Below are 12,540 nucleotides of genomic sequence, written 5' to 3' on the forward strand. Positions count from 1 at the left end.
AATGCATCTGGTTTGTTCATGTAATTTGGATTGTGCACGTGTACCCTTTCTCTTCCAGTCTCTCTCTCCCGGAGAAGGGGGGGTGTTAAGGAAGATTAGATTTTTACAGCACAGAGAGTGCACTTCATTCAAACTGTCCAGTACAGCCTTTCTCAACTTTTTTACCGTTGAGAAATCCCTAAAACATTCTTCAGGCTTCGAGAAACCTACAAAGTGGAGCAATTGTGCAGAATGTTGGGAAGCATAGATAGGTCTGTATTTGCTCACCTGGGGCCCCTCCCCTTCTCACCGCATCCAGCCCATCATTGGCCATCTTGGGCAGGTTGACATACCATATATAGTCATATCACATGATAAACATTTTACAAATGTAAAAAAGTATTAAAATTAATTAACCCCCACCCCTTAGGGAAACCCTTCCAGGGCTGTCAAGAAACTCCAGGGTTTTACGAAACCCTGCTTGAGAAAGCCTGGTCCAGAACAACATCAGTCTACTTATTTATTAGATTTTTATACCACCCTTCCATACAGCTCTGGGTGGTTTACTTATAACATCACAGGCTAACTATATAGAACATTGCAACAGATATAACAAGTATAACAATCATAACAATCAGTCTAGGCCTGATTAGAGATCAGCATCTCAGTGCAGAAAACAGCAGTTAACTGAGCCCCTTTGCTGCTGCTTCTTCCATTCCAACCAGTCTATCCAGAGTGCTGAAGGGAGACTTCTGTTCATCGCTGAATCATATGCCTTGCTGTTTGTAAAGTGATAAGACCTGAGTCTGGCCCCACATATTTGTGTGCCTGGGATTAAATCCCTGCATTGCACCTGTGTCCCCTTTCACCCATCCTGGACATGGGGTTCCCCCAGTGAGTTGTGCCCATTGGATAGGGAAGCAGGTGAATTCCCCTCAAAGCAGAAGGTCCCACAGGCTCCATCTCCACCAGCTGGCAGCTAGCGGCAGATATTCATTTCTCCTTGCAAGAGTATCACAGGGGGCTTGATTACTGCCCCATAGGGAGGACAAGCCATTGTAATCCTCTTGTTTATCCACAGGCATCCCTCCAAATAAATACCACTACATTGATGACCTCGTGGTGATTCTTCCCCAAAACGTATGGGAATACTTGTATAACAGGTAGGGAGGCAGCCTGCTTTGATTTTGGCTCCGCTAGCCTCTTACTCTTCTGGGGTTAAGATACCCTCATTCAGCATGCAAAGCCTGGCCAAGAACTGTGGATTGTGTGCATGGGAGTCTTTGAGAAGGGGGAGATGTCCCGCTCTGTAGAATTCACATGACCAATAGATTACAGTGCCCTTGCCCCTTGCAAGTGCAGATTCCTTACTCCCACCTCTTTATCTGCACAATTTGAAATCCTGAGGCTCCTGGGAGCTGTTTTTATAGATCAAGTAGGGTTGCCAACCTCCAGGTGGTGGCTGGAGTTCTCCAACTATCATGGCTGGTCTCCAGGTGACAGAGACCTGTTTCCCTGGATAAAACAGCCAGGAGGTGGCCTCTAGAACATTGTATCCCATTGTCATCCCTCCCCAGACTTCTCCCTCTTTCTTCACCCCCAACATCTCCATGTATTTCCCAACCTGGAGTTGCTAACCCTAGCATGGATTATCTTCTGCATCCAGTTTTCTTTATGTCCAGGTTTGGTGGTGGACCAGCTGTGAACCACCTCTATGTGTGCTCAGTGTGCCAGGTGGAGATCGAAGCCCTGGCTAAGAGGAGGAGGATCGAGATCGACACCTTCATTAAGGTAAGGAGACTCTGGCAATACTTAGGACAGCAGGTATGACTATGAGCTCGAAGCCTCCCTGTTCCAAGCCAGAGAAGGTGCCCCGCTGCTAAACTCTCAGGCCCTTCCCCAGGATAGAGAGGAATCGGTTGAGGGGTAGCAGCTCCTGGGCAGCATCCTGAGGTTGACCTGGCTGTGGGTCACTCTGGCTCCTCAGCATGGTGGTGGCTCTCCTGACCTTCTTCGCCATCGTCTGCTAGTTAAACAGGCATGGGCCCCCTGGAAGCCCAGCAGGGGCAGTGGTGGGGGTTTGGCCTGCAGCCTCACTCACCCCTCTTGTGCCCTCTCCATCCTTGCTCCCTGTGTGTGGTCATCAGCTGAACAAGGCATTCCAGGCGGAGGAGTCTCCAAGCGTCATCTATTGCATAAGCATGCAGTGGTTTCGGGAGTGGGAGGCATTTGTGAAAGGCAAAGACAACGGTAAGTCCAGGGGAGTGGGGGCAGGGAGGGGGAACCACGGCAACAGGAAGGGTCATCTTCAGTGATTACGTGATGGAGGGGCAGCACCATGCTCCTCCTTCCCTTTCTTCTGTCTGGCGTTCCAGAGGGCAGCTGTGTTGGTCTGCAGAGGAACAGCTGAGTTTTATTTCAGTTGCATCTTAGAGACCTGTCTGTCATGTGTGCCTGATTTGGGTAGGCGCCCATAGGAGGAATATCTGGTTTCAGAGAAGGTTGACTTCTGTGTCTCTGTACGGATCATGGATCTGGCTGAGTCATGTTCCCATCTGCCTCAAACAGGGGTGGGTCATTTGGCTTCAGGTGAGTCTTGATCAGTTGTTCTTTATCTTTGAGGAAAGACCATGGTTTTTTGCATATAATCTGAGTGTAAACTTTTAAAATAATATATGTGGATCATTTACATTCAGAAGTCTTTTACAGGCTGAAGTGGACTTCTTGGTTGGATTAATACTTTGATCCAAGAGACAATTTTCTTGTGGTCAAGATGGGTTTTTTTGTCATTCAGTTTAGTCCACAGATTCCTGTAGGTAAGGCCACATCTAAGCCTCCAGAAACATGAAGTAGCAAAGCAATGGGAGCTGCTTGATCCTGCCCATTAGGTACATGTTGTCACCTCCATTCAGCAGCCAGGTGGACAAACACTACTCACAGGTATGCAGGTAAAACGTGTTGCAGGCAGCAGGGCTCCAAAGCCTTGCAATTCAAGAGGTTTCAAACCGCGCAGAACCCTAAAGGGCAGAATCCTAAAGGAGGCAAGGTAAGAGCGGACCAGTAACTGTAGGCCATGCGGGGTCTCTCTGCAGCCTTGCAGGTCAAACAAACAAACACTTTAGCTACTGTCATGTAAACTAGGGATGTGCACCTTGACTTGGCTGCCTCAGTGATCTCCGCAGCCCCAAGTGGTGCGTAGGATGCCAACACCATGGCGCCGAGAGCAGGGGCAGTGGCGGTGTGGCAGCCGGTGGCTGTGTGCCTGCACGTGGCCCCCAGCTGGCATGCCACCGCCACTGCCACCCCTCCTCACTGCGTTGTTCCGCTGGCCTCCTATGTGCTGTCTCGGGCTTTGGCGATTGCCGAGGTGGCCGAACCCAGTCGAGGTGCACATCCCTAATGTAGACCAGAACAGCCGCACAGGTTAGAGGAAAAAGAGACAGAGGCCCTGCTGTCAGACAAAGGACAAGGCAGGGAAAGGGTGGAAATATGTCAGGATGGAACCTCAGATTGCTGCACTGAAGTGGGAAAATTCTCTGGAATCCAGACATGGGGAAGCTGGGAAAGAGCAGTGTAGAGAACCATAGAGTTGGAAGGGGCCATACAGGCCATCCAATCCCTTGCTCAATGCAGGATCAGCCTAAAGAAGGGGTAGCCAAACTGCAGCCCTCCAGATGTCCGAGGACTACAATTCCCACAAATGCTGGCAGGGGCTCATGGGAATTGTAGTCCATGGACATCTGAGGACCGCAGTTTGACTACCCTGGCCTAAAGCATCCATGAACGTCCCCCTCTGAATTTCTGAACTTTCCCTCTCCCTTGCAGAGCTGCCCGGACCAATCGACAACAGCAAGATTGCTGTGGCAAAAGGGAGTGGCCACATGCAGGTGAAACAGGGTAAGGCTCTGGACTCCTGTTCCAACTCCTCTCTGCCCCTGTCCTACCATTGTGCCAGAGCTAGAGAGGGGGCTGATCTTGGTGGGTCTGAACGTTTGGGACTTGGGGAGGAGCTGTAGGAAAAATTCATTGGGGAGCAGATTTAGTTACTAAGATCTAGAGCCATGTAGTTGGGATGTGGTGATAAGGGAGCACTGCAACAGAAGCAAGCAGAAACCTCTTTGGTGGCATGTCCCTATCCAGGAGCTGATTATGGGCAGATTTCTGAGGAGACCTGGGTTTACTTGAGCACACTGTATGGCGGAGGTCCTGAAATCGCCATCCGGCAGAACGTGGCCCAAGTGCAAGAGCTGGAGAGCCTGCATGGGGAGCAGAAGATTGAAGCCGAGACCCGTGCTGCCTGAGTGGCAGCGGACCACACCAAGAAGGTATGCAGGGAAAATATTTGCAATGCAGAGCCTGAGAGGCTGGTTGCCTATCTAGTTTTAGGGACACTGGTCCATCTACCCTGTGATGTTTGGGGTTATTGTGGATTAGATTGAATTTTGTAATCAAGATTGGGCCCATAACCCATCCCAAGTGGCTTCTGATGAACTGCTTGACACATGAATATAGGAAGCTGACTTCTATTGATGTCGACCCCCTTGGGTCCATCAAAGTCTTGTATACTCAGGCTGGCAGGGGTTCTCCAGGGTCTCAAGCAAAGGTCTTTGACACCATCTCCAGCCTGATCTTTTGGCTGGAGATGCTAAGGACTGAACTGGTGTTACACCCCAGAGATACCACCTTCCACTGTCACTTGTTGCATCAGGACATTCCACAGAATGGGAGAGGAGAGGGTTGAACTCAAACTCATCCTCCTGTCTGCCTGGGTGGCTTTTAGTCTGTTTGTCCCCAGTTGCCTCTAGGAGCCTCCTTTGATACCCTTCTTACCCTCTCAGCAGCTCCTCCCCCCTCTTTTGCCCATGGCCTTGGCTTTTGCTCATCACCAGCTGCCCTTGGTGAGTGGTTTTCTGGGCCCTGCCTTGGGCTCTGGTCACACCCCTTTTGCCTGCCTCACTATGTGGGCTAAGCCCACCCTCCCCATGGTAGTCACACACCTGGTGAAAGTTGGCTCACCCATGTGCCTATCAGAACAGGATTGGCTTCCACCCAGGGCTGGGTCCCCCCCTGCTTTGCGCATGCCCTAGCTGTCATGGTGTTGGCTGCTGCAGCCCTGCCCACGGTTCTGGACTCTGTTGGCCACATGGCTGTGCTTGACGGCTGCAGATGCAACTGGCATGCTTGGTTTCCTGATGACTCCCCTGTCAGCCCTGGGAGCTTGCTGCTGGGACTCTGAGGCCAGATAGTGGGCTCGGGATGGTTGCAGGGGAGCATCCAAGGCCCTGCTTGTGAGGTGAGCTGATTTTTCTGGGCCTGAATCACCTGGGATCTTCTGCTCGCCAAACTAGTGCTCTGGTACTGTGCCATGAAGGGATTCACTAAGGGTCTTGGTATGGTCTCAGAGCCCTTTTGGGCTCTCTGGAAGTGTACCTGCTACCCAAAACAACAGCAGGTGCTGGGGATTGAACCTGGGACCTTCTACATGTGAACCCAGATACTTTACCACTGGGCTCCAGCAACTTCTGCCATTAGTTCACACCCTTGAAATGAGGGCTAAGCTGCACTCAACCAACGGCACCCCCTGATGTGCCTTTGGCCACAGCATGTTGGCAAGTAACACTCTGGCCAGCTCGGAGGTCTACGAATGGAATGACTCTGGCTAATGCGGTCCCCCACCAATGTCTGGCAACGCAGAAAGTACCATTTCAGTGGTCTCTTACCTATCGAAAGCGTACTTGGACTGGAGTCAATGTGTGTGTGTGTTGTGTTTCATGTGTAGAATGCCAGGGTTGCAAAGAATTTTTGATAATGAAGGGAGAAGTGCGAGAGGCTGCTGTATCGGTGGGGTCTTCTTTTTCTTTAGATATATTTTTATTTTTTTAGAAAACAAAGTAAAGATGTGAAGGGGTTACAAAAATGAAAAATGGTTGCATATCACAATTTAACTAGAATTAAAGTTAAACTAGAATTAAAATTAAACTAGAATTAAACTAAATTAAAACAAATTAAACTAGAATTAAAGCTCATTGTAGCTGATACAATGTGCGTTAGCAGGGGGGAGGGGGGAAATAGCAAAGAGAGAGGGAAGTAGAAAGGAAGAGAGTGATTAAGATAGAGCTTGGCAGTGGGAAGAGTAAGGGGAAGAGTTGTCCAGTCTGTAAGGGCATGGGGTTGAATATGTGTGTTGTGTGGAGGGTTGTGGTAATGTGGCAAATGAGGGCATGGGTGTGGAGAGATGGGTGTCAAGAACCTGTGGTGTGGAATGTTCGTTGAGTGTGGGAGAGGACTGACCTTTGGGAATTGTGGCATAGTGGTTACAGATGAGCTCTCAAGAGCCATGTCCTCAGATATGTGAAGGGAAAATCAGACTGGAGACTCTTCTTAGGGAAAGATTGCATGGCAACCAATTCCTCCCACTTCTTCTGTCTCCATTTTTTTCCTGTTGATATAATGTTATGTGCCCACGTGCTTCTTTTACTGCTGATCTTTAGAAGAAGAACTGGATTTTTTACCCTGCTGTTTACTACCAAAAGGAGTCACAAACTGGTTTACAAACACCTTTTCCCTTCATCTCCCCACAATAGACAACCTGTGAAGGAAGTGGGGCTGAGAGCTCTGAGAGAACTGGGAATGGTTCACAGTCACCCAGCAGGCCTCAGGTGTCTCTAAGCAGCTTAAAATCGCCTTCCCTTTCTCTCCCCATAACAGTCATCCTATCAGGGAAGCGGGTCTGAGAGCTCTGAGAGAACTGGGAATGGTCCACAGTCAATCTGTAGGCCTCAGGTGTCTCTAAGCAGTTTAAGATCGTCTTCCCTTCCTCTCCCCATAATAAGTCCCCTATGAGGGAGGCGAGTATAGGGACTGGCTGCACTCTGATTGTCCCGTATTCAAGGCCCGAACATGCTCCTCCCACAGGGGTGTTTCACAAATATATAGAGGAACCATGGATGTGAGTGTGTGTGTGTGCGTGTGTATAAAAATCATGTAACAAAAGGCATTTCTCCCCAACAGCCCCTTCATCATAATTTTCAAAACAACTATCTATAAAATACAGTAATACTTCTGTTGGTGTACATTTATATTCAACATTTTGGATTTCAAATCTGTTCAAATCTACATTATTGATTTTATCCTTGCTGCAGATTCAGTATTATATGTTTTTGCCACCTCTACCTACTTAATGTAACATTGAATCATGAAAGGGGAAAATATCTGCTATATATCTCATAAAAAAGAAGGTAGAGAATATTTCTGCTCAGGATTCACTTCCTTATATGTTTATATTCAAGACTAGCTTCAAAGCCCGTTCCTAAGAATGGGCCCTGAAAGGGTCCCCTCCCTTGGTCCCTGGCCAGGCAGCTTAAGGTGGCTTTGGGCCACTGCTCGCAGCCGGATCAAGTGGGCTGGGCGGGGGCTGTGCAGCTCATTAGCAGGCCCAAGACAGAGCTCCTTAGCAGGCAGCCAGCAGGCCGGGAGGTCCTCGTCTGCAGGCCCAGCCTAGCAGGCCAAGAGGCCCTCATTAGCAAGCCCTCCACCACGACCCTTTGCCCAGGGTCCTCTCACCTGCTGCTGGCTCCAGGGACTGAGGTGTCTGAGAGCAAAGAGGCCGGAGGGCGGGAGCCGCAGGGGCAGGGCCAATCAGGACAAAGCTAGCTGCATCCTGATTGGCCCTATTCCAACTTGGACAGCCGGACACGACTCACCCCCCAGACTGTTTCATAAATATATAGAGGAACAACAATGGATAAGTATGTTTCATTTAAAACTTCTTCTGTTCTTACATTTCAATACATTTGCTTGCTAATTTTTTGAGCCTCTTCTCATTCTAAATTAGTCTCCTGCTTGTATGATACACACTCCATCTCTTCTCGAATTTTGTAATTGGTCTGTTTCTTAGATAAGTTAATTTTACCATTACTGCATATTCAGCAAACTTATTTTCCCATTCTTTTAAGCAGGGGCAGACACCTAGTTCCCATTTTGCTGTGCAGATACTTCTAGCTGCCGTCACCATGTATTTGAATATTGCTTCCAGAATTTTTGTTAGTTTATTAGCAGTATGCCTCATAACATATTCTTAGCTTCCATAGGGAATTTAAATTTTAATGTGTTCTGCATTTTCCATGTATGTCCTTTTTTACAATTCCGCCACATAAAGAAAAAAGTTCCATCTGTGTCTTAGCTTTTCCAGCATTTTCCCCTGACATCTGCTGTTAAAATGGTCTCCACAAGGCCCACCCAAAGCGGCCTTCTGCAAGTGCCTGTCCTTCTGGGGGAAGCCTCTCTTCAGACCCTGCTCTGATGAGCCAAGATCTTTTCTGATTCTCTTTTGAGGAAATAGCTGCAGTGGTGCTCCGTGGTCCCACAAGCTTATCACTGTCAGGAAGGGTTCAGCGGTTGTTTCTCACAGTTCCTTTTTGGTTTTTTAAATACGCTTAATGTCTTTTACTTTCAAATCCTGGGAAACAAAACCAAATGCCTGATGACTTTTTCTGGGCCTCCCTACATTCAAAGCATCATTGAGCTTGTGGGTCCGTGTTCATGTCCTTGTGTCCCAAAGTGCTCTGGGGCTGACAGCTTTCTTTTTTCTTTTTAATGTTCCATCCTGGTCATCGACAGCACTTCTTCCTCCTCTCCCCCAGTCTTGCCTCTTTTGAGTGACACAGTTGCCACTCCTGTGGATCTCACAGACACTCAGCTCCTGAGCAGCCACTACAGTGTGGGGCATAAGCTGCTCCAAAGGCAGAGAGAGTCGGCTGGGGCCACAAGGAACCCCTGCTACAAAGGAGGGTAACCCTTGTCTCTATACCTCTGCTCTTTGCAGGCTGGGCCAGGGTCTGGAGTCCCCTTGGGCAGCGGGCCTTCTGCATCCCAGGAGTGGATCTGGACTTCTTCTTCTTTTTTTTGGAACTCAGATGTACAAAGCCGCAGCAACTGCCCTCTCCTGTTCCCAGAGAGTAACACTACAACGAGAACCCGATGTTGATTTGAAGCCCCTCGGGCCTTTGGAGCTCTTTGCTTGTGGCTGCCTTGGTCAGCCCGTGCATCTCCGGCTGAGAAAGAGGGCGCCACATCAGCCCCACGCAGGCTGGGTTGCGCTTGTGGTACCTGCAGAAGACCTGAGGAGGAGAATCCCTGCTTCCTGCATAGCTGCCCATGGGGGAGCCTCACAGCCGTGCGCAGCTGGGGCCTCACCTGCCCCGTGGGGACCACAAGGAGACACGCACGGTCGTTTTTCTTCAGATTTTCTTCCCTCTTGGATTTGTACCATTTCAGCAGTCAGAAGTAGCAGGTTCCGCTGGAGCCAGAGTATGAAGGACTTGGAAACATTTGGGGCAGGGGTCATTGAAAGGTATTCTCAAGGAGGCAGTTTGCACCTCTAAAGGCACGGGGAGAAAATCCCTTCCTTTTTTTGGCACAATACCCCTCCCCTCCTTGTTGCTTCCCTCTTCCATGGGTTCTCAGAACATTGGAGTAGGGGATTTCCCATGAATTTATTATTTGCAGACAGCATCCCCAAATTCTTGACCATTCTCGCCCTCCACACCTGCAGTGGAGCCCCTTGCCCCTCTTCAAGGCAGGGGCAGCTTGTGACAGGGAAACATCCCTGAGAAAGAAGGCTCTCTCCCGCTCCGTCTTGCACTTAAGGCACTGCAGCCCATCCGTGTTGTGGGAAGCCAGAACAGGCAGAGCGACGAGCCCAAGCAGACACCGCTTCCTGCCACCCCCCCTCCCCCCGGCAGCCACACTGAAACTGGGATGTGTGAGCCGTTTGTGTGGGTTACCTTGTGCTCCAACCTACATGATGCTCTTCGTGAGGCACAGCTGCCAGGCTGGAGCTGGACGGGGGGAGCGGGGAGGCATGGGAAGGAAGAGCCTTGTCTGCAGTTGGCTGCATTCTGGCTAACGCAGAGTCTAGAACAAATTTCGAGTTCACTGACACCTTTAAGAACAACCAAGTTTAATTCTGCTTTTGCGTGCATGCACACAGTTCAACTCAGTGCACGCGCATGAAAGCTTGTACCTGGAATTAAACTTGGCTGGTCTTGAAGGACTCAGAGCCCAGAGTGAGTGGGGGATGTCTGGCCGTTTGGCCTTGGCCTGGCTGTGATCCTCCGGTCTCTTCCTTTCTCCCCCGCCCCGTCTAGGATACAGTGTGCTGAGTTGCAAGATGAGCTGGCATCTCTGGGGATGGAGAAAAGGGATGAGAAGGACAAAGATCTTTGAGAAACATGGGCCTTCTGAACACCCCCCCCCCACACACACACACCCCTTTTTTTTGGACGCTAAGCATTTGGTGCAAACAGCCATTGGAAAGACAAGTAGGTGATACTCCATGTCTCTCTTCCCTTTGTTGGCAAAACACTTGTGTCTGCAGAGCACCTGGACCCCTCGGCATTTCTCTGCATCTTTTGTTGCCAGGTGGCCAGTTGGTGTCTCTGAGTCAGCCAGAGGCCCTCAGGTAGCCTCTGTCGCGGCACTCTGGACGTGAGCTTGATGCAACCATCAGTTAACTCTTGTGCTCTTGCTTAAGCCCCTCCTTTGTGCTGAGAACATTCACCAATAAACATGCTTGCATTCAGGCTGGGTCCGTGTCGTATTCCTGTGTGCGCTGCCCCCCTGCTCATGCGGAGGCCATGCTGGGCAGGGGCTGCTCCATTCCCACACGGACAAACGTCTCCATATTGAGGGTAACACAGAGGGCCATCTGTGGAACAATCACGCTGCCTCTTAAGGGCTGAACCACTACTCATGTGCACCCTGTTCCCCATCAGCTGCAATGTCATAGGCTGGAATACCCAAAATCTAATTGGCGGACTGAACCCACGCCAGACTCGGATGGGTCGAAGCCCAGATGAGAGGGTGGGAGAGCGGTTGTCTGCCTTTCCCCCAAAGACCTCTGCATGTACAAAGAGCAGCTGATTAGGAGGGCCCAGGCACTTGAAACAGAGGGTGCTAGACTGCCCACGAACCTGCACGTTGGATTTCAGCCATCTAGATTTGGTGAGGAGCTGCCTCTCCATAGCCTCCATCAAGGAGGGCTGAACATTTTCATAGAGTAAAGAAAGAGGCCTTTATTTATGTAGCCACCATCCTTGCTTGTGAACAAGGCAATGCAAGGCTCACCAGGGCTATCTTGTTGCACCCACCGATTGAGAAGGAGGAAAGCTGGAGGCCCTTGACAGGAAATTATACTCTTCCTTCAGTTTAAGTTTTAACATTGCAAAGTATGAGTTGTTTCTTAGAACTCCTGCCTGAAATAGGTTCTGCAGGCAGAAGCTGATTCCACTTGGCACACGATGGCCAGTTCAGTGGTTTTGAGATGCTACTCATGGCTGCATTCTATGAGACAAGGTGTGACACTGAAGGATCTATGTTGTTCTTGGCTAAGACTGACAAGACACTCTCAGTTATCAAGAACAAGAAGCAGCATCCTTGACACCAGAGACAACTCAGTTTAGAGCAGCCTTTCTCAACTCTTTCTACCATTGAGAAACCCCTTCGAGAAACCCCAGAAGTGGCACAATCGTGCAGAATATGGCTGGGAAGCTGAGCCATGGTCACGCCTATCCAGGCCCCTTCCCGCCCCCTCCAGGCCCATCACTGGACATCGGGGGGCAGGTTGTCATGACCATATGCGATCATATCACCCAATAAAAGTTTAACACCCATTCAGGAAACCCTTCCAGGGCCCTCAAGAACCCCCAGGGAAGCACAAAACCTGAGAAAGCATGGTTCAGAGTTTAGACAGAGCAGAGCGCCTTCTCTTGGCATTCCTGTCAGAGGGAATACAGCCCTAGTAACCCCCAAGGGGTACAGTATCTTCCATCTAAAGCTTTCAGTCCCCAACAAGGGCGTTCAAGTCACCAGCCACTCTAGGCCTCTGGCTCAGCCTTCATCTCAGAAGGATACAGCACCTTTGCAAAAAGTGGGGTTCGGACTAGAATCGGGGCCTATGACCATAAAGTTTGGGAACAGGCTGGCCATTTGTATACCCACATGGCAATCTATATCTTCAGGTCAGTGGGTACTTGCCTTCCTCAGTTATTGTTACAGGTAAGAGTTTAGGTTGACACCACCTTGTGTTTCTCAGAAGAGGGATTCTACGTTATTACAGGCTTTGGAGACACTTATTGAAAAAGGAGTCATTGGGGAAGGATTGGGGCTCCAGTTGTCAGAGGCCTTCTGTTCCAAAATGTGTCTCATGGACAAGAAAGATGGAGGAGTCAGGACCATTTTAGATTTTTATGATATCAACATTTACCTGCAAGTGTCAACGTTCAGAATGACTGATGCTCCTGCGAATATTCAAGCCTAATTGTTGGTTTATTGTGATTGGCCTGAAATATGTGTATTTTCACATTCCCACCTTATGTTTAAGTGCAGACCTTGAGTGTTCCAAGACACTGTTCTCCCTTTTGGGTTGGCCACAGATCACAGAATGTTCTCGAAATGTTTGGCTCCTGTGATTGCGCATCTCCGTATGAAAGGGGCACAATATTCTTCCTTATTTTGAGAACTAATTAGTCATGTCAGATTCCAGAGAACAGGCTTCACGTG

The 12,540-nt window shown here is 49.5% G+C and overlaps 1 protein-coding gene across 7 annotated transcripts in view; it reads left to right on the forward strand.

The window, feature by feature from the left end:
* Positions 1-12,540, forward strand: part of USP20 (ubiquitin specific peptidase 20) — a 63,589-nt gene that overhangs the window by 47,277 nt on the left and 3,772 nt on the right. For 3 of the 7 annotated variants that reach the window (XM_077304865.1, XM_077304871.1, XM_077304866.1), the window contains 6 exons: positions 1,061-1,142; positions 1,662-1,770; positions 2,127-2,229; positions 3,805-3,876; positions 4,120-4,304; positions 8,804-10,561. In XM_077304865.1, coding sequence (XP_077160980.1) covers positions 1,061-1,142; positions 1,662-1,770; positions 2,127-2,229; positions 3,805-3,876; positions 4,120-4,280 — 527 coding nt within the window. In that variant the 3' untranslated portion in view covers positions 4,281-4,304; positions 8,804-10,561. Of the gene's footprint in view, positions 1-1,060; positions 1,143-1,661; positions 1,771-2,126; positions 2,230-3,804; positions 3,877-4,119; positions 4,305-8,803; positions 10,562-12,540 lie in introns of those variants that run through there. The other 4 variants (XM_077304868.1, XM_077304870.1, XM_077304867.1 and 1 more) reach the window with 3 other exon arrangements.

This window comes from Paroedura picta, chromosome 12 (genome assembly GCF_049243985.1).
Source record: "Paroedura picta isolate Pp20150507F chromosome 12, Ppicta_v3.0, whole genome shotgun sequence".
Lineage (NCBI taxonomy): Eukaryota > Metazoa > Chordata > Lepidosauria > Squamata > Gekkonidae > Paroedura > Paroedura picta.